This window comes from Taudactylus pleione, unplaced genomic scaffold, assembly GCF_031769625.1.
Source record: "Taudactylus pleione unplaced genomic scaffold, aTauple2 ptg000338l, whole genome shotgun sequence".
Taxonomy (NCBI): Eukaryota; Metazoa; Chordata; class Amphibia; order Anura; family Myobatrachidae; genus Taudactylus; species Taudactylus pleione.
Genome location: NW_028284739.1, coordinates 272,398 through 300,000, shown reverse-complemented (window position 1 = coordinate 300,000; position 27,603 = coordinate 272,398). Strand labels below are relative to the sequence as shown.

The 27,603-nt window shown below is 42.9% G+C and overlaps 1 protein-coding gene across 1 annotated transcript in view; it reads left to right on the top strand.

Moving 5' to 3' along the window:
- The window catches only part of LOC148508851 (heat shock 70 kDa protein 12A), a 165,676-nt gene that overhangs the window by 14,783 nt on the left and 123,290 nt on the right, over nt 1–27,603 (top strand). Inside the window, exons 2-3 of the mRNA XM_088443944.1 lie at nt 10,369–10,555; nt 26,149–26,253. Coding sequence (XP_088300070.1) covers nt 10,369–10,555; nt 26,149–26,253 — 292 coding nt within the window. The remainder of the gene's footprint in view (nt 1–10,368; nt 10,556–26,148; nt 26,254–27,603) is intronic.

Sequence of the window (27,603 nt, the reverse complement as noted above, 5' to 3'; positions counted from 1 at the left end):
TAGGAGGAGATTGAGTGCTGGTCCACTACTTGATTAGATAGATAGATAGATAGATATGGAAACATAAGTACACAGGGATCTAGAGTTACACTGACCTGCTGTGCTGAAAGTTCATCATGCTGTGCTCAGGGCTGCCTTCCCTCATGTGCTAGGCTACTGCATTCACAATGCTTTAGAGCAAGATGGCCAGGGAGTGGAGCTTCGGGTGACTAGGGGCGGAGCTTCAGCGGGTCCGAGGTGGGCGGGGCTTCAGCCGACATGTGTGTGTGTGTGTCCACCAGCAGAGAGGAGAGGAGGACCAAGGGGGTGTGAGGGCTAAGATTCGGTCGGCCAGGAGGTGAGTGAGCTGGGCTGTTGGTTGTGACTGGGAAAAAAAATGTTTTTTTTTTCCTGTCTGCATGGCTGTCAGTTTCCTATGGGCCTATTTTCAATGGGAGGCCTGGAGCTGTAGCTCCACCCGCCCCATTGTTAATCCGGCCCTGGTTAGAGCGCATATCATTTGAGAACTTTGGCGATGACGGACCAGCATATAGAGGAATCCTCAATGTGTTTCTCCATTGTAATATTTTAACAGTTTCATCAGACCTCGAATAACTGTCTAAAACCCATTGCACTAATGCGGATATTGGATGCACATCTAATACCAGCATAGATGTTATGGCGTCAGTAATCCACTGTGCGTGCGTGCGACTGAGTGACTGTTGCTCTCCCTTGAAAAGGATTGCTCAACAGTAAATTGTTTTTTCTAGAACTACTACTGGTAGTCTTCCTGGTCCCCTTATGGGATGAAGATCCACTCCCAGCAGCAGCAGGTGCAACGCTCAAGGTTTTTTTCTGAGGAATACAGGATAGGGGAGGACTGAGTTAGCCTTATCAATTGGGATGCAGGACTACTTCTGATCATGATTGAGGATATTGTTGATGAAGGTGTTGGTGGTAAAGATGCCAGGTGCTTGGATCTAGCAGAGAGTTGTGAGCTAGCTGATGCTGGTCTGCTTGTTTGTTTTTTTTAGCTAACATTTTTGAATGTTGATGGATGCACTATAGATGACATAACGGAGGAGATTCAGAGATGGTCAGGGTCCCTACCTCTACTTACTCTGGCATGACATCTGGTACAGATGGCTTGACAATTGTCCAGATTTGGGTAAAAATTATTCCACACATAAGTGGATTCTTTGTTTTATGTCCAGGCATGACAATGGGCTTTTCCTTATCATGGGCAACAACTGTTTCCACTGGGGATTTTTTTTCCCACGCTCAAATTTACTAATGTCAAACTCTGGAGACAGATTTCCTTTGCTACAGGAAAATACTAAGAAAACTCTCATCAATTCACCATTGGCAAAACTTGAGAACCTTTTCACTGGTGATAAGATTCTGGAATTTACCAAGCAGAGCGTTTCTAAACTCTCATGAGATAGGAAAACTCTCCTGTAAAAGCTCGTGAAACAAATACACCTATCTGAGAGTTTGGCAGAAACAAACAGATTGCTGTGATCCATGTGTTTCTGCCTGTAAATATAGAAAAAAAATGTAAATATTAAAAAAATGACATAGGGACCCTGTGATATCGTAATTATGACCTTCTATATAACCTTTAAGACAATCCTGCCTAAAACCTCTAAACCACTAGGTGGCGCTAATTAGCGCTGTGATCAATCGCACACCATAATAAATGCTCTCAGGCTTAAGAACTGTGGTCCAAAACACAAAAGTTATTATTCAAGGTAAAAGTACAGATAGTCACATGCTATGATCTAATATAATAAGCGCAAATAAATCATACAGTCACAAGGTACAGTTGATATACATATGCATGATTAAACTTCAATATACAATGAGAGAGACTCAGAGAGAGAGAGACGCACAGAGAGAGAGACACAGAGAGACAGACAGATCAAAATACAATGAGAGAGATATCAATGTCTGCTGAGAGCACATGTCCAAGATGGCTGGTGATGTGTGTGTGTGTGTGGGTTTGGGAATGATACATGCCCTATTGTCCAAACCGCATGGTCTCTGGACAAACTCCATTTTGAAAGTAAGAAAACCCACATTAAGTTGTAACTCTGTAAATCATATATCCATTAATGATCACAATTATAATAATTACAATATACCTATCTGACCTATACAACACCAAAACTGGGTAGAATTATAACTATAACCACAAGACTAGCAATTCACAACTTCCATTGAATCAAACACATGATTCAATGGGGAAACGTGGAGCACATGGAATTTCCTTTGTTCACGCCACATGGAGGTAGCCATCTTTAACAAACTGCAGATTAATCTTCCACACGGTATTTACTTGTACCATTCAAAGCTGTTATTAATTAAACTTCCATAATATAACACTGATACCAGCCTATGATTACATTCATTAGTATATAACACATACTAAGCCTATCTCTCCCAAGCAGTGATATTGTTCAAGCACATGGGAAGGCCCTAACACAGCTCACCAGAGGATCTCACACAATTATATCAACCAGCATCAATCATTACAAATATTACAATAGCTTCCTAATCAATCCCTTTCCTGCATGCTGCTAAAACAACCAGTATGAACAGACTATTGTACACTACAGTGTAGATGATAACATTAGACTAGATCACATTATATCATCCACTGTATGCTAACACAGACTTATGAATTCCATTACCAAACTACACACTTATTACATACAATCTAGATAAGCTAATAACAGGTTAACACAAAACTCGCTTCAGATATCCAAATAGACTAACTACTGTACAGTTTAACAACAATATACTTGTTCCATGTTCCCGGGGTACAGAGTCCCATTCTTTTGGTTGTCTTGTGAGAGAGAGAACCTCTCTCCTCCAATTCCCTGCTCCAAGTGTGTCTCCTGGCCTGTGTGTTCTCAGAATGCCATACTCCTCCCCTCACCTGTGAAAAGGGCCTCCCAAACCCCCACCTTGAAACTCCTATTCCAACAGTGTGATACAAATGCTAAACAGGTCACTTCAAATGGACACAGATCAGCCTCCAAAAGCTTGTTGTCTCCTTATTCCCCCCCTGCATGCATAACTAAGCTGCTAACATTTTACAAGGTACATTTTGGTGTTTTAACTCTCTACGGTCCATAAGTTGAGAATGCATGTTGCGATCTTCACCCCGATGATACTGGAAAGCTGTTGAGAAAGGGTAGATCAGTACAATACCAAACACTATTTACTTAGATACTAAATAGTCTCTATTTCACAGCAATAGTAATAAATTAGTAAACTTTGAATATTACACTTTGGAGCTATGGAACCTTTTATGTGCACATTGTGTTTTGTGTACTATGTGGTTTTGACAAAATGGAGCTGTGTGCACTATTTCTGAGATGGAGTCTTGTCGCCATTCGCAAGATGGCGTCGAGCAAATCCTGTCTGCCAATCATCCGGCTTCGACAGGGACCCCCCCCTAAAAAAAAAAAAAAGCCTAACCAGCCCCAGGCTTGCCAGCCAGTCCTGGTTTCTAAAATTACGGGGAACAAAATGTGTAGGATTCCACCATAATTTAGAAACCAACACCAGTCTGCAGGGCCAGTCCTGGTTTTAAATATAGGGGTGAAAAAATTGCATAGGGTCCCCCCTATATTTAAAACCAGCACTAGACCCAAAACAGCTGGGCTGTAATGCCACAGCCCGGAGACCCCTTCACTGTGGCACCGGGGCCAAAGCATTATCAGCCCAAGCTGGTCAGGCCAAGCCGGGGATCTCAAACAGGTATCTGCGGAACCTGCTACTCGGTTGAGAAATCTCATTCTGCTTCACCATCGGCCATCTCACTCTCAGCTAAACTTACTACTTTGTAAATTTACAAGTCTTAGGAGCTTCAAATCACCTGAGTTTAGGTAAAGCAAACTCTCCCAGACTCTAGTCTTAGAAATGTCACAAAACCCTGAGGAGAGTCTAAGGGGTAAATTTACTGAGTGCACAGTTGGTTCTTGTGCCTTAACGATTTTCATTTTTTTAAAATATCTACAGGGGGAAGGGCTTCCATCATCATAAAAAGCAGAACCACCAGTCATAAATAAAGGCCAAGTCCTTAGCCTTTCCTTGTCACTTCATGTGGTGAAAGGCATATTGCCAATGGTATGTTTTTCTGCAGCTACCTTTTCCTTTGTTTTTTTTTTCTTTACCAATGTAAATGATTGCTGCTTTGACTTTAGATGCCCTGACTTAAGCCCTGTATGCCCTTGGGCATAGGCTTTAGTAGATGTAGATGGACTAGTATCTTCATGACTTGTGGCACTGGCAGAAGCTCCAGCCCTAGTATGTAGTTTCTGCTCTCCTCTCAACTAATCATTCTCCATAAGAACAAACACAAATGAAGTGGGTTACAAACACATCAATTTGTACCACTTTTAAATAATACATTGTGGTATCAATGACCTACAGCAGTGTTGGCTAACCTTGACACTCCAGCTGTTATGGAACTACATAACTCAGCATGCACTGCTACAGTTTTGCTATTAGGGCATGCTAAAACTGTGGCAGGGCATGCTGGGATATATAGTTCCACAACAGCTGGAGTGTCAAGGTTAGCCAACACTGACCTACAGTGTCACAAGATTTTTTATGAATAAGAATAGAATAAAACACTGCGATACCATTTACAGTGTCAGAAGATTTTTTTATGAGTAAAACACTACACTACCATTTACTTAGTGTCATAATAATTTTATTGACTTGTATTACACTGTGCTACTGTTTGTTATATTTTATAAGCAGCTCCACTTTTATAGGTCAAATTATTAAAATAAGGAGTGCTTGTAATGATTAAAACTTAGATTTAGTGAGCAATACCTGTAAAAAAAAAAATGTGTGGTGTCATAGGGGGATATGTATCAAGTTAAAAAAAAGTGATAAAAATGGTTTGAGTATTTCTCGCTAGAGAGTTTCGAGGAAATTTATCAATGTCTTTCGCATATTTTTTTTGTTTGTTTTCTTTGTCAAAGTAAGGTTTTTTTTTTATTATCGTTATTTTTGTTGTAGTTGAAATCAATGAGAGCCCTATGATCATCATTTTATTGTTTTTGTTAAATTAAAATTATTGTGTTTTTTTTTTTTTTTTCAACTTTGGTTCATTGTATTCCAGCACCACTGATGTTGAAATAAGCTATATTAATTATTGCTATTTAGATGAAACTAATGAAATTTACATAATCCGTTTTACCTGTGAGATATAATATATATAATTTTCAATTTAAAAAAATATATTAATTGTGACTTATAAATAAAAAAAATCTCTATCATTTAAATTAACATTTGCTATAAATGGGTCCACAAATAAGGTTCAAACAATCTAACAAGTACTACACATACCTGTCCTATAGAGGAATGGAGTTTATTTTACTATGGGGAGCTACAGTATGTGATATATCTATACACATGCCAAAAAAAAAATATACGTGGTAGACAACGTTTCAGTGCCTTTTTATTAATATTTATGTCACTTACTAATAAACATAAACTCAATCTCACCTTAAATATACCATGTGTGCGCCATACACTGAGCATGGGACCTCCCACCCGGTCAGTGGCGCTGTGCATGTGACGTCATTGCAAAAGCGACCAAAAGAGTTTAGACAAAATAGCGTGCTATATAACATATTAGTGTCACTGCACCACATGAACTGACTGACTAGCATACCTAGAATGGCTATATTTAATGACTAGATCTCAAGTCAATGCTGAGATTCATGGGCTACATTATAGCATACATTATTGCAACAATGTTTTACTAACATCTGTATGATAATAGAGGCTTTAAAAGAATCAATGAGAAGCTATATGTAACTTTCAACAGTACCTATCAAAGGAATTACTCTGTGTCCTAAAGATCAAATGTTATCTTTTGGATACTGTACATATATGAGATATTGAATGTAATCGCAGGCTAATATAGTATCATATGATGTTACCACATAACAGCAATGTAAATCTATGTAGGTGTCAAGGGAACTCTAGTCACCTATATGACTAAGCTAATGCTGATATTGCAGGGTAATTTGACAGACCATATTAAAGTTATAATAATTTATACAAAACTGGAGAGGCCCAGGTGCTCATTTAGCCCCTTATGGGCCAGCGTGCCGAATCTATGAATCCATGCTGTCTCACAACGCAATAATTTTAATGGTCGATTGCCACCTCTGATCGAGCTTGGAACATGATCAATCATATGGTAGCGCAATGACGCTAAAGGGTGTGAGTTTTGGGAAAAATGCCTAGCTACTGGCTGCTCACTGGTGCCACTCGCCATGGTCGTTCTTATAGCAGAACGATGTGCTGCTATCCTCTTCTTAAAAGCATGTTCAGTCTTGCTGATGTACAATAAGCCACATGGGCATAAAATACTACATATTTAGTGTTACATGTTAGACGATGTCTTATTTTATATGCTTTCCTGTGAAGGATGGTAGAACGTATTGCCTGGTAGTAGATACCTTCAGGTTGTGCACATATACTTGATACATCCCTTTTTCATGTTCAAATTTTTTTTATTGCTGTTAAGCTGTTTGGTAATATCGGTTTTTACCAAGATATATATGCGAGTATAACAGGGCATCAGTTTTGTATCTTGGAGATGTAATTCCTTATCTGTTTGAATATTTGGCCATAATTTCTTAACAAGTGTATTAATCTCCCTACTTGCTGGATTATATTCGGTGATCCATGGAATCATAGGTTTTTTATTGGTGGTTTTCTTACTAGAAAGTAATGTGTCCCTGTTTAAACTCATGACCTTAAACTTAACAATAGACTCAATTTATATCCCCTTGCTAAAAACTTGTCTATTAGATCGTCAATTTGTGCCTCAGCTATAATAGGGTTAGATGTAATCTGTTTAATATGCAGCATCTGGGGGTAAGGTAGTCCTCTCTTTAGCGCGGAAGGGTGAACGCTAGTCATATATAATAGATTATGATCTGTCGACTTGCTATAGACCGAGGTATCTATTTTACCATTTATGAGACTGATTTTAATATCCAGATATGTGATTGTTTCATTATTGATGATATATGTGAATTTCACAGGATATGTCCTAGAGTTGGCTATCAATAACTGAGGCAATCAATTCTCTACTACCCCTCCAAAAAATCAAGAGGTCATCTATATAACGGCAATGAAATAAAATATTATCTGCAATTGCCGCATCAGAAAAAAATGTCCTCTTCCACCTCAAACAGGAAAATGTTGGCGTACGATGGGGCCACACTGGACCCCATCGCGCAGCCAACATTCTGCAAGAAAAATTTCCCATTCCCATCATATAGAAAGTAGTTTTTGGTAAGGATCATATGCAAGAGTTCCATGCACATATCTAAATATGGATCCTCATATAGTCGATGCCCCATCAAAAATCTTTTATCTGCTGCCATACCTATTTCATGTGGGATAATAGTATATAAACTATTTACATTGATACTACATAGGCATATATCCCCCTCTAACTTAGTTAAATTATTCAACTTATTTAACAAGTGGTATCCAGCAAAAATATAGGGTGTGCCTGAATACATGGTTGGAATAGGGTGTCTAAATAAATAGCAATTGGCTGGAATAAAGATTTGACTGCAGCTATGATAGGATGCCCCGGAGGGCTGACTAGTGATTTATGTACTTTTGGGGTAGTGTACAAAACAGGAACTATGGGATATTCTGGTATAAGTGCTTCCATCAATATTTTGGACATTCTGCCCTCATCTACAGCTTTGAAAAGTACATCATGTAATTCCTTTTTATACACTGACATAGGATCTCTATCTAATGGATGCTAAGTCCATGTATCAGATAATTGCCTTGTAATTTCCTCCCTATAAGTGGCAGAAAAATGGCTACTTTTGGTTAAAACATAGCCAGCGATATTTTCAATGTACATACCATTTACATGACATTACTAACAATATTCTACAGGTGTCTTACCAGATGCCTTTGCAGTCATGCACATGGGCGCCATTTTGAAGATTTTTTTGACAAATGATTATTCTGCCTAGGGAAAGTGGTTTTATAGGGATTTGTTAATTGCATATTTGATGCGTACATGTGCAATTGCTTCTGCCCACATTCATATGGGTATAAAAACCCTTAGATGGATTTTGAACTTTGCAAAAGATGGAGGAAGACACTGATTTTGATCTTGTTGCATTTCTGAAAAGATTTGGACAGAACTATTCAGAAGATGATTTGGCTTTGGATACACTTGCAGATGTGGATGGTGATCCAGTTGCTGTGGCTTCACCAAATGTCCCTTCTCTTCCTCCTCCTCCTCCACACACATCACCTCCAAATGTGTCTGACACAACTGAAGGAGACCCAGCAATCTATACTGATGACCAGTGGTCGAAGTGGGAATTTTGAAGTAGGGGTATGGAAAATATAAGATTGTACCTATGCGCGCATCTTCGGCGTGCGGCGGGTAAAGGGGGTGGCCATTTAAAAGGGTTGTGTCCTTAAGGTGTGCACCTTAATGTAGTGCACCACGCTATAGTACCCCTTATACACATTATGCCCCACAGTAGTAGTTCCCCTTAAACAATGCCCACAGTAGTAGTGCCCTCTATACAATACCCACAGTAGCAGTGCCCCTATGCAATGCCCTAAATAGTAGTGCCCTCTATACATTTCCCATAGTAGTGCCCTCTATACATTGCCCAAAGTAGTTGTGCACCCTTTGCAATGCCCATAGTAGTGCCCTCTATACATTTCCCACAGTAGTAGTGCTCTCTATACATTGCCCATAGTAGTTGTGCCCACTATAGTAGTAGTGCTCCACATGAAGAATCAAGCCACAGATTTGCCACCCTCCCACACACTCCCCTTATTAAAAATAATGCAGTACACACACGTTACAAAATGAAAAATAATGCCACAAATATCCCCTCATTAAACATCTGCCTTCCCTTTTTATTAAAATGTATGGTTCATATCTATTCTCCCTCTTTCCCTCCTTGCAAATAGTGTAATAGACCCCAGATCTATGAGGCGGCCCAACCATGGAACCTGCTGTACTTACTTACCCTGCCTGCAATCTCTTGGTTTCTAGTCCTGCAGCCTTCTGAATTCTGATTGGTGGATAGCTTCAGCCATCCACCAGTGTGGGGAGACATCCCACCACTATGATTGGTGGATGGGACTAGAGCCATCCACCAATCAGCATTCTGCCAGACATCGTCGGACGCTGCGGCTGCAGGACAGTTATGTGACAGGCAGCAGGGAGACAGAGAGAAGAAGCTCCCCGGCCGCTCTGACTGAACGGAACGGTAGGGGAGCGTCTTCTCTCTGTCTTCCGGCTGCAGCCCGCAGGGTATGTAATGCACTGCAGCGCGCGGCTACAGCGGCCCTTATTTTTAAAATGGGAGCGGCCAGGAGGAAGATGTCATCCTGCTGCCCCGCCCAGCCCACTGCCCAGCCTGGTCTTAGCAGAGGGGGGATCAGCTCGTTGGGGACGAGCACACTGGCGGGTGGGCGGCGTCAGCGGCACTAGGGGTTTGGGTGGTCCTAGGGGCTGTCCTCCACTGACACTGAGCGGTGTCATACAGTGTAGTGGGTGGAGTCATGTACTGTAGCTTTCTCAGCGCTGCGGCTGTAGCCACGTCTCCGCGCTTGATCTGTTCCTTCAAACCTAGTTAAAAAAAAAAGTAGTGCTTGCTTGAAGTGCCGGTATGGTATACCGTTGCATACCGGCACACTTCGAGCACTGCTGATGACAAGATACGAGAACGAGGTCTTAGTATGACCCTGGATAACGCTGCCTCCAGGTGGCATTATTATCACAGGGCTTCCCCCGGTATTTTTTTACAATTTTATTTTTAGTAACTCTGGTCGGATCACATTTCCCATTACAATTAGGGGAAATGCGATCTGCTTTACAAAAAATAAGTGATACTAGGGTTTGGAGTAGAATTTTACTAATTCTACTCCGATTGCCCTGTAATGACTACAGGTGAAACTAAAATAATGTGAAAAGGGTGTGAAAACACCCTTTTTCACTTTATTTTAGTAAAAATAATGTTAATAATAGAGCCTTAGGTGATATAATGTTTTATTGTGTTAATTGTTGTGGAACTTGGACATGGTGTAAATGAGTTCATAGTTACTTGTTTGTCCTGACAAGACAGATTTCTGTGGTAAGAACATGAATGCCTTGCACAATATCACCTTTGCATTATTTCTTTGTACTGATATATTTTAATCTATACTGTATGTTGATATGTACAGCACAGAGGTCTAGTGTGTGTGTGTGTGTGTGTGTGTGTGTACACCACAGTAGCTGAACATTGAGTAAACTACCCTGAATTTGTTTTGTGCTAAAATGGAGAATTATTTTCTGTTCTGTAGACGATGGGAAGGAGGAGATCCTGGGGTGTCCAGTCAAAAGACTCCAACCACAATGCTTCTGATGCCAGACAGAAAGTTCCACAGCTTTGGATTTGCTGCTCGGGATTTCTACCATGACCTGGACCCCAGCGAGTCTAAGCATTGGCTGTACTTCGAGAAATTTAAGATGAAGCTGCATAGCAGTACAGTAAGTAGCTCTACAAGGTCCCATGTAGTTCTGAGCATTCATTTACCGTAATACAGAATATAAGCTATGGATAGGTGCTGCCCATTGAGGGGTTCATTACATGACTGACAAGAGGCAGAAAGTAATAAAAAGGGAAAACAAAAAGCAGTGACTACTTATTGTGATATTATGATTCCCCACAGACACCCTGTCACACTGTATAATCCTCTCACTATTTATTGTATTATCCCCTCAGACATCCTATCACACTGTATAACCCTCACACTCTTCTCACTATTATTGTATTATCCCCTCATACACCCTGTCACACTGAATAACCCTCACACTCTCCTCTCACTACTTATTGTATTATCCCCTCATACACCCTGTCACACTGAATAACCCTCACACTCTCCTCTCACTACTTATTGTGTTTCCCCCTCATACACCCTGTCACACTGTATAATCCTCTCTCTCTCCTCTCACTAATTATTGTGTTTCCTTCTCATACACCCTGTCACACTGTATAACCCTCTCACTGCTTATTGTGTTTCCCCCTCATACACCCTGTCACACTGAATAACCCTCACACTCTCCTCTCACTACTTATTGTGTTTCCCCCTCATACACCCTGTCACACTGAATAACCCTCACACTCTCCTCTCACTACTTATTGTGTTATCCCCTCCTACACCCTGTCACACTGTATAATCCTCTCACTACTTATTGTGTTTCCCCCCCGGACATCCTGTCACACTGTATAATCCTTTCACTATTGTGCCATGCTGTATATTCCTCTCACTACTTATTATATTATCCCCTCAGACATCCTGTCACACTGTATAATCCTCTCACTACTTATTGTGTTATCCCCTCCTACACCCTGTCACACTGTATAATCCTCTCACTACTTATTGTGTTTCCCCCTCATACACCCTGTCACACTGTATAATTCTCACTCTTCTCTCACTACTTATTGTGTTTCCCCCTCATACACCCTGTCACACTGTATAATCCTCTCGCTCTTCTCTCACTACTTATTGTGTTCCTCCTCATACACCCTGTCACACTGTATAACCCTCTCACTACTTATTGTGGTTCCCCTCATACACCCTGTCACACTGTATATTCCTCTCACTACTTATTGTGGTTCCCCTCATACACCCTGTCACACTTTATATTCCTCTCACTACTTATTGTGTTTCCCTATCATACACCCTGTCACACTGTATAATCCTCTCACTACTTATTGTGTTTCCCCCTCATACACCCTGTCACACTGTATAACCCTCTCACTACTTATTGTGGTTCCCCTCATACACCCTGTCACACTGTATATTCCTCTCACTACTTATTGTGGTTCCCCTACTACACCCTGTCACACTGTATATTCCTCTCACTACTTATTGTGGTTCCCCTCATACACCCTGTTACACTGTATAATCCTCTCACTACTTATTGTGGTTCCCCTCATACACCCTGTCACACTGTATAATCCTCTCACTCTCCTCTCACTACTTGTGTTTCCCCCTCATACACCCTTTCACACTGTATAACCCTCACATTCTCCTCTCACTACTTATTGTGTTTCCCCTCATACACCCTGTCACACTGTTTGATCCTCTCACTCTCCTCTTACTACTTATTGTGTTTCCCCTCATACACCCTGTCACACTGTATAACCCTCTCACTACTTATTGTGTTTCCCCCTCATACACCCTGTCACACTGTATAACCCTCTCACTACTTATTGTGTTTCCCCTCATACACCCTGTCACACTGTATAACCCTCTTACTACTTATTGTGTTTCCCCTCATACACCCTGTCACACTGTATAACCCTCTCACTACTTATTGTGTTTCCCCTCATACACCCTGTCACACTGTATAACCCTCTCACTACTTATTGTGTTTCCCCTCATACACCCTGTCACACTGTATAACCCTCTTACTACTTATTGTGTTTCCCCTCATACACCCTGTCACACTGTATAACCCTCTCACTACTTATTGTGTTTCCCCCTCATACACCCTGTCACACTGTATAACCCTCACATTCTCCTCTCACTACTTATTGTGTTTCCCCCTCATACACCCTGTCACACTGTATAACCCTCACATTCTCCTGTCACTACTTAAGTGTTATGATTATTTTTTAATGATTTTTCAATAACAATGTCGTTATCGTTAAATCATTAAAAAAAAATTGTTCATTACATTTAAAAAAATCGTTTACTTCTTCAAGGGAACATTTTACAGAAAATCAGATCTGAGTCTCCTGGAAGAGCCAGACTCTGTTCTCACCTCGCATGACGAAGTTTGGGTGGGTCCGGAAATGCTCGTCTCTTATACACAAATATATATATATATCAGATTTGTCATTTGTTGATTGATTACCCATGAAGATTCCATAAAGGATGAAACGCAAAAGGTTGAATGCAATTTACACCAATTGAAATTCCTCTTGTAGTGTCCACAACTTCTTAAAGTGGCATCTTTGATGTAAGCTACATTTTATGATCTATGAATTTTACTGTTACGGCTACCTAGGGTACCCCGTGTAAACCCAGTGGATGAGGTCTTCCTACACTAACAACCGCCCATTGTTCCCTTGGACAGATTACATTCTCTGGTACTTAGGAAGCCATCTGATCTTACACTCAGGGTAGTAGTTGTTTTAACAGATCCCCTAGGAGGACCAGAGTAAATGGTGATGACTAAAGAGCCGGTGACTAAAGCACAGTTAGTCCATTAGAAGATTTCGATTGTTGTTTTGAGAGCCAAAGGTGCGGCTCAGTGCCGGTAGTGTGGCTGGAGAGCTGGTGGTGAGATGCCGGTAGTGTGGCTGGAGAGCCGGTGGTGAGATTCGGGTTAGAGCCGGCAGTTGTGGAGAGCCAGTGGTGAGATGCAGCTTTGAGAGCCGATAGTGTGGCTTGTCAGCCGTTGGTGAGATGTGGCTTAGAGCCGGTAGTGTAGCTGAAGATGTAACACCCCCAATTTGGAGGGATATCACTGAGTGGATCGTACCTGCTGTTCTTCTGGAACCTGCTTGGGCGTGGATCAGTGCAGTTCCTCTTTCAGGCTCCTCCTATCACAGCAGAGAGACAGGAGACCCCCCCCTAGTACCCAGCACAGTAATTACACACTTTGAAAGTGACGTTAGTGTTATTGTGCAGGAGCACTTTGTCACACTGGTAGTGAATAAGATTGAACATGCGAGAATCATTCAATAACCATTATATAGTAACTAGGGGTGAGTGGGTTTGGATTTCTGAAATCCGAACCCCCCTGAGCCCCCCCCCCCCCCCCGATCCTAGGCCGATCCGAGTCAGGCTCGACTTTTCCTGCCTGACTGTGTGATCTGAAATCGCGGCAAAATGTCATCATCCCGCCTTCCAGGTCTCGCGGGTTTTGGATCCTATATAAGGTACCTGTGTCTGCGCCATTTTCTCATTCGGCTGTGGACAATGAAGAGGGAGGGTGGGAGTTAGGGCTGTACTGTGCTGCGCTGTGCTGCTGTTGTCCATAGGGGCTGTGTCCACTCAAGTCCTGTGCAGTGTCCCAGTCCTAAAGGGGTGCTGTAGTGTTGTCCAGGGGGTGCTCTGTCCATCAGGGGTGCTCCCCCCCAAGTGCAAAAAAAATAATGTTTTCTATGTTTGTGAATTGTGTGCACAGTAGCCGCACATGCATCAACAAAGGAGCAGCGCCAAGCGTGCGCCTGTGTCCCATTAGTAATGGGCTGGCTGGCTCATTTCTTAAAGGGTGGTGTAACCCACAGAGTGCACTAGTGTCCAACAAAAATTATTTTCTGTGTTTGTGTGTGCCTTAGCCACACGTATATATCAATATAACATAAATGGAGGACCAAACTTTCTCCGATAAAAATAAAATAGGGAAAGATCAAGAACCACTTCCTCCTAGTGCTGTTACTGCTGCTGGGAGTTGTTCATCATCCCAGAGAGGAAGTAGGAACACCACTACTTTTACTAAACAATTGACCCTCCAACAGTCCCTAGCGATGAGGATGAAGTACGACAGCAGTCATCCTGCAGCAAAACGTATAACTGAGGCCTTGACTGCTATGTTGGTGTTAGACGTGCATCCGGTATCCGCCATTAGTGCAGTGGGATTTAGACAATTGATGGAGGTAGTGTGTCCCCGGTTCCAAATCCCATCTAGATTCCACCTGCATCCTCAAAACAGCAGCGACAAGCATGCATCTGTCTGTCAAAGGGTGGAGTAACCCTCAAAGTGCTCCAAAAAATAAAAAAAAATTTTGTGTTTTGATGCACGTGCGGCTTCATTGCACACAAGTCACACACCGTAGCAGCGCCAAGCGTGCGCCTGTGTCATAAGTCAAGGGCCAGTTTGGACATCTGGTCCGGACTGAAGGACGTGCCAACAATTTCTAACAAGTCTACTGTCACTGCATATGATACTGTCCTCAAAGCAGCAGCGACAAGCGTGCGTCTGTCTGTTAAAGGATTAAATCGGTGACAGCATCCAAGTAGGCATGTCAGACAGTCCGTACATGTACTGGCAGGGAAAAGAGGCAATTTGGAGGCCCCTGTACAAACTGGCTCTATTTTAACTGAGTTGCCCCCCCTCCAGTGTGTACTCCGAAAGAGTGTTTAGTGCAGCCGGGAACCTTGTCAGCGAAAGGCGTAGGAGGTTGCCTCCACAAAATGTGGAGAAGATGATGTTCATCAAAATGAATGATCAACTCTTCCAGGGAGACCAGCCTCCAGAACGTACAGAGGGACCTGTGGTGGTGGATTCCAGCGGGGACAAACTAATACTCTGTGAGGATGTACACAACACTGAAGAGGGTGAGGAATCGGTGGATGAGGACAACATCTTGCCTCCGTAGAGCCAGTTTGTGCAGGGACAGATTAATTGCCAGCTTGTTTTGTGGGGGCCCAAACGAACCAATCATTTCGTCCACAGTCGTGTGGCAGACCCTGGCGCTGAAATGATTGCTTTGTTAAAGTGTGCATGTCCTGTTTATACCACATAAAGGTGGGTGGGAGGGCCCAAGGACAATTCCATCTTGCACCTCTTTTTTTTTCTTTGAAAAACTAGGCCCCAAACAGTACATAATGCAAACTGCCATCCTGTCTGCCACTGCAGTGTCACTCCTAGATGGGCCACGTGTTTGTGCCGCCCACTTGTGTCGCTTAGCATAGTCATCCAGTTACCTCGGTGCAACCTTTTGGACATAAAAACACTATTATGAGGTGTGAGGTGTTCAGAATAGACTGGAAATGAGTGGAAATTAAGGTTTTTGAGGTTAATAATAGCATAGAAGCAGAAAAATCAACGCATTCTGTGATTTTAGCTGTTTTTATGTTTTTTTTTTAAAGAAAAAACAGATCCAAAACACAAAACCCAGAACCCAAAACACCGAAGGGTGGCTTTGGCAAAACCAATCCAGATCCAAAACAAGAAGAAAGATCCAGATCCAAAACCAAAACACAAAACACGAAAAGTGGCTGGTGCACACCCCTAATAGTAACTAGAATTGTCTTCAAACACTCATTAATGCTTACTATAGTCATCATAGTAAAATATTACAATACTTGATTCTTGTTTACAAACTGATAAGTACCTTAAACTCAACTAACAAACGTTCTATGCATGACAGTATGTCTCACACACAAGTGTCTCAGTATAAAGCATTATTTGCAAATTATCAATATAGAGCACAATGTTCCTATTCATCCTGCGCAGGCTGTCGTCGGTGCACATGTAGTATAAGGAGACTGAAGGAAATGTCATATACTGGGATGTAAGCACACTGTAGTCCTCCTTACTTGAGAGAATGTTCAAGTGATACCATGTTGGCAATTTAACTTGCGAAATGTCAACTACACAGTGGTAATGGTGCAGTATCTCCATGTACTATAGGGGACCAAGCTATATCATCACTGAGTGCTGTCTTGGAACAAAGCAGAGTGCTGGGGTTCAGATCTCACCACAGAAATGTTGCACTTATCACAGATGTCTGGGCTGGAGCTGTCTATCACAGGCTGGGGCTCACTGTGTCTCTCTCCTGGTTACCCCAGGTACTAGCAGTGCAGCTCACTGGTCTGTCCCTTTGCAAGGTGTCCCAGCTCAAAGCCTCCTCACTCAGCTGTTGATAACTACAGACCATGTTCCTGCAGCTCTCACACTGCCATTTTCCTGTTGCTTCCAGCCTCTATCACCTAGTTTCACTTTCAGCTCTGCACTGAAGCACACACTGCCCGGTCTCCTGGGTCCTAGAGTCTCTGTTTACAGCACTTCCAGAACATTCCCCAGCACACAGCAGCATATAAAAGTCGAAGAATTTGGGGGTCCTTATGGGGTATCACAGAGAGCTGGTAGTGTGGCTTATGAACACAGACTATGCAGCAAAGCTGGGAGAACTCAAAGGAAATGCTGAGTCTGCCAATAGGAACCGGAAGGGCACATACGGAGACGCTATAGCCAGCAAAGCCATGAGGATGCTGCCTGGTATAAAAATGGTGAGGAACCAATCAAATTAAAGGACAATCATCCTGTGTTCCCAGTAACCTGTGATGTCGTTCAGCATCCAGGTTGCTTAGAAACTGATGGTGCAGTTCACACATGGGAGGCTGACCCTGCGGACATTGTGTCCTATACTTCTGAGTGACAAGTTGTGCCGGAGACTTGTAACAGTACCCTTCCCCTTGATGAGGGTTTAAGAAACCCCTTGAGCCTGGTTTGTCAGGGACATCATCAAGACATCTCTGTAACCCAAGATCTTTCAGGACCATACCGCCTTCCAATGAACCAGGAATGTAGACATCCTCGAGAGAACCTGGAATCTAAAATCTTCTCAATCACAAATTCCTGTTCTCCTTGAATCACGATTGGAGGAGGTCTAACTGGACATCTTAATCTACATTTTGAGGAGTAAAAAAACTGTTTCAATAAGGAACAAAGAAAAGTATTATTAATACGCAGAGACTTAGGCAGTTTAAGTCGGAAAGTGACAGGATTAACCTGAGCAATGATATGGAAAGGACCAATGAATCTAGGACCTAATTTTTGTGTGGGTTGTCGCAGTTTGATATATTTTTGTAGCCAGCCAAACTCAATCTTTAACCTTGAATCCACACAGTCTCCAATGTTTGTCTGCAAGGTTCTTCGAGCATATAGAAGTTTTAAGGAGACACTGGTGAGCCTTGTTCCTAATGGAGCGCAGCTGGGCAACCAAGGAAGGAGATGTAGACCCCCTGGTATTGGGCTAAAAAGCATTGGCTCTGGGATGTTGTCCAGTGACACACAGAAACTGAGGATGCAGAATGACATGAATTATTAAAGACAAACTCTGCCAAAGACAAATGAGCAACCCAATCATTGACATTTAGATACAAAACAGAGATATTGCTTCAGAGACTGGCTTGTTCCATCTGCCCATTGGACTGCGGGTGATAACCAGAGGACAGACTAAGGAAAATCCCTAATGAGGCACAGAAATTCTTCCACAATTGGGCAGTGAACTATGTTCCCCAGTCAGACACAATATCAGAAGGTAACCCGTGAAGACTAAAAACATGCTGGAGAAACCAAACAAAGTTCCTTAGCAGTGGGAAGCTTGAGCAGGGCAATGAAATATGCCATCTTGCTGAAGCAATCAACCACAGCCCAAATAACAGAACATCAAAGATGTAGGGAGATCAACAATGAAGTCCATGGCGATGTGCATCCACAGTCTTCTGGGCATGGGTAATGGTAGTAGGAAGCTAGGAGGAGCTACCCGTGAAGTCTTATTCTGAGCACAGATGTCACAGGCAAGAACAAACTCACGGGCGTCTCTAGACAATGAAGGACACCATACTGAATGGGAAAGTAATTCCGTTGTCTTGGAAATGCCTGGATGGCCAATGGCTTTTTAGGAGTGAAACTCCAACAGAACTGCTTCTTGGAGTCTTTCAGGAACAATCAAAAGTCCAGTGGGGTTCTCAGATGGAGTTTCTGACTAACACATTTGAAGAGAATCAACCAAATTTTGTGCAACCACCAGATGATTAAGGGAAGTATGAATAATAGGCTCATCGGAGACCACAGTCTGTTGGGCAGGCAAAAAATTCCTGGAAAACACATCCACCTTTGATATTCCTTGACCCAGGACTAACAGAAATGACAAAATTGAAACAAGTACAAAATAAAGCCCAAGGTGCCTGCCTTGAATTGAGTCATTTTGCTGTATCGATATATGCCAAGTTCTTATGATCTGATATCAATGCCTACAGTCCTCAAAAGCCCATTTAATTGCCAACAACTCACGATTGCCCACATCGTAATTTCTTTCAGCAGACGATAACTTCCATGAGAAAAAGGCACAGGGATGCAGTTTATTGTTCTGTTGATCTTTCTGAGAAAAGTATGGCTCCAACTTCTGAGGCGTCAACTTCAATAATGAATGGCAGGTCCACATTTTGGTGATGCCGAACTGAGGCATTAGTAAATGCTGCTTTAAGGGTGTTAAATGCTTGCACGGTGTTGAGAGGCCAGTTAATGGTATCTGCTGCTTTTTTGGTCAACTCAACAATTGAGGCCACAATGGTAGAAAAAGAATTGATGAACCTCCGATAATTGGCAAACCTGAGAAAGCGTTGGATGGCTTTAAGGTTTGTGGGCTGTACCCAGTCCAAGGTTGCCTTGACCTTACTCTGGTCCATGAAGAAACCTTGAGAGGAAATGAAGTACCCTAAAAAGGAAACCTCAAACTCCCATTTCTCAAGTTTAGCAAAAAGCTGGTTTTCGCGTAACTTTTGCAATACCTGCCGGACATGGAGACTATGTAATTCCAGGGATTGAGAAAAATAATCAGGATATCATCCAGATAACAGCGAAGTCACCCAAGAACTCGCAGAATACATCATTTAATTAGGTCCTGGAAGACAGCTGGGGTGTTAGACAGCCCACATGGCATGACCAAGTACTCATAATGGCCAGAATGAGTATTAAAAGATGTCTTGCATTCATCTCCTCTTCGAATCTGGATCAAGTTATAGGCTCCCCGGAGATCTATCTTGGAGAAGATGGTTGCCTCACGTAATTGCTCAAAAGAACGGAAATCCAAGGTAGAGGATAGAAATTTTTAACAGTTATGTCATTTAGGCCCCTGCCTGAGTGACCTGTTTCTTTTTTTCATGACAAAGAAGAATCCTGCCCCGGCAGGTGATTTGGAAGGGCGGATGAACCCCTTGGCCAGTGTGTCTTGGATATATTCTTCCATGGCCTTTGTTCTCTGGAATTGACAATGCATATAAGCATCCTTTAGGAATCTTGGCATTAGGAACCAGGTTGATGGCACAGTCACAAGGTTGATGAGAAAGAAAAGCATTTTGGCTTTTTGTTTGGTGAAGACATCAGAGAATTCATAATAGGAGGAGCCACAAAGGATGGTACTGAAGCAGATGGTTGTATTACCCGAACTGGTAATGAGACACTTAGACTGACATCTGGAGCTCCTCTTGACAATTTCACCGGTTTCCCAATCAATACCGGGATTATGAATCCTGAATCATGGAAGGCCCAAGATGATAGGTTCCAGGGGGCAATGTATGAGAAAAAGAGATTTCTTTGGAATGTAGCAGACCGATGGACAGACGGATGAGCGGCGTCTGAGAAGTTACTACATCATCAGGGAAGATCTGGCCTTCTAACCCTCAGATGGAAATTGGGTGATTTAGAGGAACAGCAGGAATCCCCAGGGTACAAAAGAAGGACAAGTCCATGAAATTACTAGCCACACCACTGTTAAGAAATGCGGAGGAAGTAATTTTCTCTCCAGAGATCTGCAGAATTGCAGGTACTAAAACAGAATCCTTTGGGGAAACTGATGCAAGGCCTAAATGTAATTTCCACTGAACATTTAGGCCTTTCCTTTTACTGGCTTGTTTGGACAGTTACTGAGTGTCCTCTGCCACCACAGTACATACAAAGACCCAGGGAACGTCTTCTATGTTTCTCCTCAGGAGGCAGAGGAAAGGCTCCAAGCTGCATAGGCTCTTCTGCTTCAGGAGGAGGTCCCCAAACAGAGACCTTTAGGAGAATGAGTGGGAAGACCCTTCTCACATCTGCGTTCAGAGACAATGATCAATGCGAATGACTAGGTGCATGAGATCGTTCAGTGTATCGTATACAGGGTGCTGAAATAAAATATATCATTGATAGGTTTGGACAGCCCCAGGTGGAACTGGCTACAAAGAGAGGGATCATTCCAATCAAAGTCCACTGCCCACCTATGAAACTCAGTGCAGTAGTCTTCCGCTGCTCTCGGCCCTTGTTTTAAGTGAGCAAAAACTCCCCTCCACCATAGCAGCCTTATCTGGGTCATCGTAGAGGACACAAAAAAGGATTCCATGGAGAGAAGGACACTGAGTAGAAGGTAACCCGAAAGCCCAGGTCTGAGGATCACCCTGAAGGAGTGAAATAACCAATCCAACCCGTTGTGCCTCGGTTCCAGGGGAAATGGGGTGTAATTTAAAATAGTTACAACATTCCCGAAAGTTGAGGAACTCTTTGCGATCACCAGAGAATCAGTCAGGGAGATGCATCTTGGGTTCCTTGACACTAATCTGAGCAGAAGTGGAATGAACATCTTCTTACTAAGAAGGTGCAGAAACTCCCCCTCAGGGTAGGATTTGAATCTGGCCCACCAGAATCTGAGCAGGATTCTGTGAAGAATCCATAGGGTCACTACTGTTTTTTTGGCTGGCTATAATGTTACTGTTACCTAGGGTATCCTGTGTAAACCTACAAGGTCTTCCACCACTAATAACCACCCATTGTTCCCTTAGAACAGATTACATTCACCGGTACTTAGGAGGCCACCTGGACTTACACTCGGGGTAGTAGCAGTTTACACAGATCCCCTAGGAGGACCAGAGTAAATAGTGATGGCTAAACAGTGCTGGTAGTGTGACTGGAGAGCCGGTGGTGAGATACAGCTTTGAAAGCCGGTAGTGTGGCTGGAGAGCCAGTGGTGAGATGCAGCTTTGAGAGCCGGTAGTGTGGCTTGTGAGCCAGTGGTGAGATGCAGCTTTGAGAGCCGGTAGTGTGGCTTGTGAGCCAGTGGTGAGATGCAGCTTATAGCTGGCAGTGTGGCTGGGAGAAATCGCAAGAAGCACTGAGTCTGGCAACAGGAACTGGACGGGCACGTATGGAGGCGCTATAGCGGGCAAAGCCATGAGGATGTTGCCTGGTATAAAAAGGGTGAGGAACCAATCAGATTAACGGACAATCATCCTGTGTTCCCAGTAACCCGTGATGTTGTCGACGTCCAGGTTGCTTAGAAACTCTTGGTGCATGGTTCGCACATGGGAGGCGGAAGTAGTGGACGCGATGTCTTCAGTGTTGGAGAGTGACAAGTTGTACCAGCGACTTGTAACATTTGCATCTAAAATATAATAAAACATTTTTTGAATTAATTTATTGACTGGCATTTGGCCGTTTGTTGGGTAATTTACTTAGTGACCGGGTATATCCATAGATTACCATGGACTCCCACTATATCTTATAAAGAAGGCTTTTTGGTACAAAAAAGAATGGATATGTTTAAGACTGGACTCTCGCATATATATTAACTATAAAGTGGACCATTACGAAAACGGACATTTATTTTATGTGATATTAAATTGAACATATGGTGTATTAGCGCCGTCTAGGGATATATATAAAATAAGTGTGTGAGGAAACAGGGTTCTCTCAATCACCCATACACCGAGCAGATGAAACCAACGTGATGGTTTATTTTTCCACAGCAACAGATAATATGTCAGGACAAGCGGTAAATACAGTGAACAGGCACTAAACAGGTAGCAGTCCAGACAGAGGCATTCCCAGTAGAGTATAATGTCCCAGAACAATTCCACGAAATGGCTAGAGACCCTCAGTCCTCACAGTAGAAACTATCACTGATCACACTTGCAGTGAATAGCACATAAGTCCACTCAATCGTTTCCAGGACCCCACACGTAGAAACTATCAGATCACACAGCAGTGATAGTCCCTGGGTCCAAACAATTGTTTCCAGGATCCCATACAGTAGAAGCTAATCACAGAACACACAGCAATGAATAGCGTATAGGTCCTTGCAGAATTTCCAAAGTATAAATCCACAGAGAACTGGTGATGCGTTCCACTAGCACCTTAGCAGAGCGAGGCCTCTTAGCCAAAGTCAGCGACTAACATGTGGTGTTGCCTTCGGTGACCTGTTTTGAAATCTTCCAATTTCCCACGATATTGTGACCGCCCAGGGGGGGGTTGCACCGTTTGCTGATTGGTGCGCGTCCCTTATGCTGTCACTTTCTCCTACCTCCTCCGGGTATTACTTCCCTGACGAACACCTGCTGGGATGGTTCTGTTTAGTCTACCAGATTCACATGAGGCACAAAACAGGCAAATGGAAGGAGGAGTAAATTCTGAGCGTCCCCTGGGGAGGTGGGAATTAACTTAGAGGGTCTTTTGTTCTGGGAGGTGTCACCTTGCTCTAGTGGTTACGAATAACACCGACATATGGACCAAGCTGACATCAATGCTTATCCAGTATTAAATATTACAATTACTTACATTATTACAGTACATAATATACATGCTAAAGGAAATGTGTCCTGAGAATGATCACACATACACTAGGAGACGGGAAGGGGAACACAAAAGGACTAAAGTAAATTGATCTCTGCAAGGACTGAGATGCTGCCAGTAAATTTGTAACACACATCTCATGTCCTCACAAAGTGCATTAAAAAGCGTCACCAAGTCTGTTTATATGTACTGTGTTGTGGTGACCGAACCCTGTGAATGACGTCACATTTTTGCGCCTTCCGGCCGGGCCGCTGTCCAGAGATGCACTCGGTGAGGGTGGAGGTTATAGAAGGTTAGTATATGTTTTTGTGGTGTTTATCCTGATGACGAGACACTAAAGTATTGAAACGTTGATCTATACTTCAAACTAGCTGTGTGTTAGTATTATATATCTGAGTGCCGCCTTCATTGCTAGTTGTGTCGGATCCTCACCGAGTGATACCTAAGAGGGCAACCATGCTTATTATTTCTGGATAGTGGGAGTGCTACCCATCTTGGATCTCTCTCTCTATATCTATATATTTATTTATTAGATGCACACAGTCAGGTTCATAGATATTGGGACATTGACAGAATTTTCAGATTTTGGCCTCTATTCACCACCACAATGGCTTTGAAATGAAACAAACAAGATGTGCTTTACCTGCAGACTTTCAGATTTAATTTGAGGGTAATTACATCCAAATCAGGTGAACGGTGTAGGAATTACAACGGTTTCTATATGTGCCTCCCACTTTTTAAGGGGCCAAAAGTAATGGGACGATCAACTCAAAAGCTATTTCATGGACAGGTGTGGGCTATTCCCTCGTTATTTCATTATCAATTAAGCAGGTAAAAGGTCTGGAGTTGATTCTAGGTGTGACATTTGCATTTGGAATCAGTTGCTGTCAACTCTCAATATGAGATCCAAAGAGCTGTCACTATCAGTGAAGCAACCATCATTAGGCTGAAAAATCAAAACAACCATCAGAGAGATAGCAAAAACATTAGGTGTGGCCAAATCAACTGTTTGGAACATTCTTAAAAAGAGAGAATGCTACGGAGAGCTCAGCAACACCAAAAGACCTGGAAGACCACGGAAAACAACTGTGGTGGATGACAAAACAATTATTTCCCTGGTGAAGAAAAACCCCTTCACAACAATTGGCCAAATCATGAAAACTCTCCAGGAGGTAGGTGTATATGTGTCAAAGTCAACAATCAAGAGAAGACTTCACAAGAGTGAATATAGAGGGTTCACCACAAGATGCAAACCATTGGTGAGCCACAAAAACAGGAAGACCAGATTAGAGTTTGCCAAACAACATCTAAAAAAGCCATTACAGTTCTGGAACAACATCCTATTGGCAGATGAGACAAAGATCAACTTGTACCAGAGTGATGGGAAGAGAAGAGAAGGAAAGGAACTGCTCATGATCCCAAACATACCACCTCATCAGTGAAGCATGGTGGTGGTAGTGTCATGGCGTGGGCATGTATGGCTGCCAATGGAACTGTTTCCCTTGAATTTATTGATGTGACTGCTGACAAAAGCAGCATAATGAATTCTGAAGTGTTTCGGGCAATATTATATGCTCATATTCAGTCAAATGCTTCAGAACTCATTGGACGGTGCTTCACAGTGCAGATGGACAATGACCCGAAGCATACTGCAAAAGCAACCAAAGAGTTTTTTAAGGCTTAATTGCCTGCAAAGGATTTGCAACAAAGTATTAAAGTGAGACTTAGATTTAGGATTGTTTAGTTTGTCCCATTACTTTTGGCCCCTTAAAAAGTGGGAGGCACATATAGAAACCGTTGTAATTCCTACACCATTCACCTGATTTGGATGTAATTACCCTCAAATTAAATCTGAAAGTCTGCAGTTAAATCACATCTTATTTGTTTCATTTCAAAGCCATTGTGGTGGTGAATAGAGGCCAAGATATGAAAATTCTGTCAATGTCCCAATATTTATGGACCTGACTGTGTGTGTGTGTGTGTGTGTGTGTGTATATATGTATATATATATATATATATATATATATATATATATATATACACACACACACACACACACAGTCAGGTCCATAAATATTGGGACATTGACAGAATTGTATGCAAGCTTGAGGCCAAGATGGCAGATCAAGTTCATTTATCTGAGAATCAGTGTAGGGACAGGCTAGATGGGAATGACCGTGAAGCGGTGGCCAGCTTAACAAATTATTGCAATATTTTGGAACCAACATTCCCTATGTTCAAATGAGTTGCAGTTTGAAAAGCATGTGAGTGCCGAGTTTGTATGATATTTTTTATGTAGATGGTGTGGTCACATACCAAGGGCACCCCAGATGGTCGAGTGCCGTGGATTGAGCCTGTCGTGTATGTGTGTGTATGTATATATATGTATATATATGTATATATATATATATATGTATATATATATATATATACAATAGCCGCTTGCAATAAACAACAATGTGTCATGGCGCCTTAGTGAACTTGCAGATGACAATTTTTTGTATCAGTCATTTATCCTTGAATTCATAAGGTCCACATTGGTTGGATTATTAGGTTTAAGCAGTCCAAAGAGATAAAACATTAGTTGTAAAACTTGTTAATTTATTCAGATTTCTTTTTGAACTGTGCATATCCAACTGTGTGACGGTTAGTAAATCTACCCCTTAGGGACTGATGCTGATTCAATGTAATGTAATGTAAGCCTATTTGCATAGACAAGCTTATTCCGATCACATCTACATTTACCACTGTAGTGTCACAACTGGGGTGTAAATGGGATGTTTTTGTGTAGGCAAAGCACAGTAAGTTCTGTATCTTTTGCACCTAGTATACTGCAAGTGTGAGTACACCCTGATGCTGCTGACGCATCTGGAGTAACATACAACTGTGCACCTGCCCCTGGTGCTGTAACTGTGCACCTGCCCCTGGTGCTGTAACTGTAGGACTATGTAATCCTGTGACACAGCCTAGTAGGAAGAGTTTTATACAAATGTATTCTCTCCCTCACACAGGACCTGTCTATGGCAACAGATCTTATAGCTGCAAATGGGAAGAGAGTGAAAGCCCTGGAAATCTTTGCCTACGCGCTTCAGTACTTCAAGGAACAGGCTCTAAAGGTAAGAGGGAGCACTCTATTCCATCAGGTGTCTACTTATTCCATCAGGTGTCTACTTATTCCTTCCCTCTAAAATATTGTCTAATGTGTATTCAGCTATAAACTATTTGATGGATCGAAATGACAAATAGTACAAATCATCAATTGTTTGTGCACTCCTGCGGCGGCGGCCATTTCATCTTCAGGTCGCCCCTACAAGAGCTGGATTTAGACCTCATGGGGTCCTAGGCCAAATACCAGTTTTGGGGGCCCCTCTCCCACAAATAATCCTTAGTACTATATTTTCATTTCTGATTCATGCCCCTGTACAGCAGCCTGAAGAAAAGGTCCGCGCAGCCATGAAATGTCAGCTATGTATTTATGTGATGCTGGCACCTCAGGATCCCGGAGGTTAGAATCCCAATGGCGGCATCCTGGCAGGATTAGGATACACCCCCCTCCCTTTTTTTCTATTTTGTTTGAGGGTTAGGATACTGACACCTGCTGGTAAGTATCCTACCCCTACATCTAACACTAACCCTATCCCTCCCCGCCCCCAGCAGCCTAAGCAGCCTATCCCTCCCCCCCCAGCAGCCTATCCCTCCCCCCCCAGCAGCCTATCCCTCCCCCCCCAGCAGCCTATCCCTCCCCCCCCAGCAGCCTATCCCTCCCCCCCCCCCCAGCAGCCTATCCCTCCCTCCCCCCCCCCAGCAGCCTATCCCTCCCCCCCCCCAGCAGCCTAACCCTCCCTTTAACCCCCAAAACTTACCGTCGGGATGCCGGTGCCAGCATTCTGAGCCCTGGCATACCAACAGCCGGGATATGTACTACATCCCATATGTATAATACACCTGATTTTTGCTCACTTATGCCCCCCATGGCACACTGAGCTCCTCGCAGCATACACAGTAACCCAGTTCCTGCCCACCTCACAGCACCATATACACTTAACTGCCTGACAGCGCAGCACCCCTCTTTCCTCTCAGCACCCATCTCTCCCTTCTTAGCACAGCACCCCTTTCTCCTCACAGCAAAGATGCCTCTCCACTCTCAGCACAGACCCCCCTCCCCACTCAACACAGACCCTCTTTCCTTCCATCACTGACCCCTCTTGGCATGGGCTGGCTGACATCTTTCAGCCTGGGGGGCAGACATGCGCAAATGGCCCAGTTTTTCTACTAGTGAATGCAATGTAAAAATGAGCGTGACAGCAATGCTGGCAGCTTGGTTTGCGTAATTAAGTATAGGAGCGGTCAACCACCATTTATACTTCCACAACAAGCTTTGCCTGTGTAATTACCAAATGTACCCTCAGCCTAGAACTGCAACTGTAAATAGTCAGTATACAGCTTTGACAGCAAAAGTTAGGGGT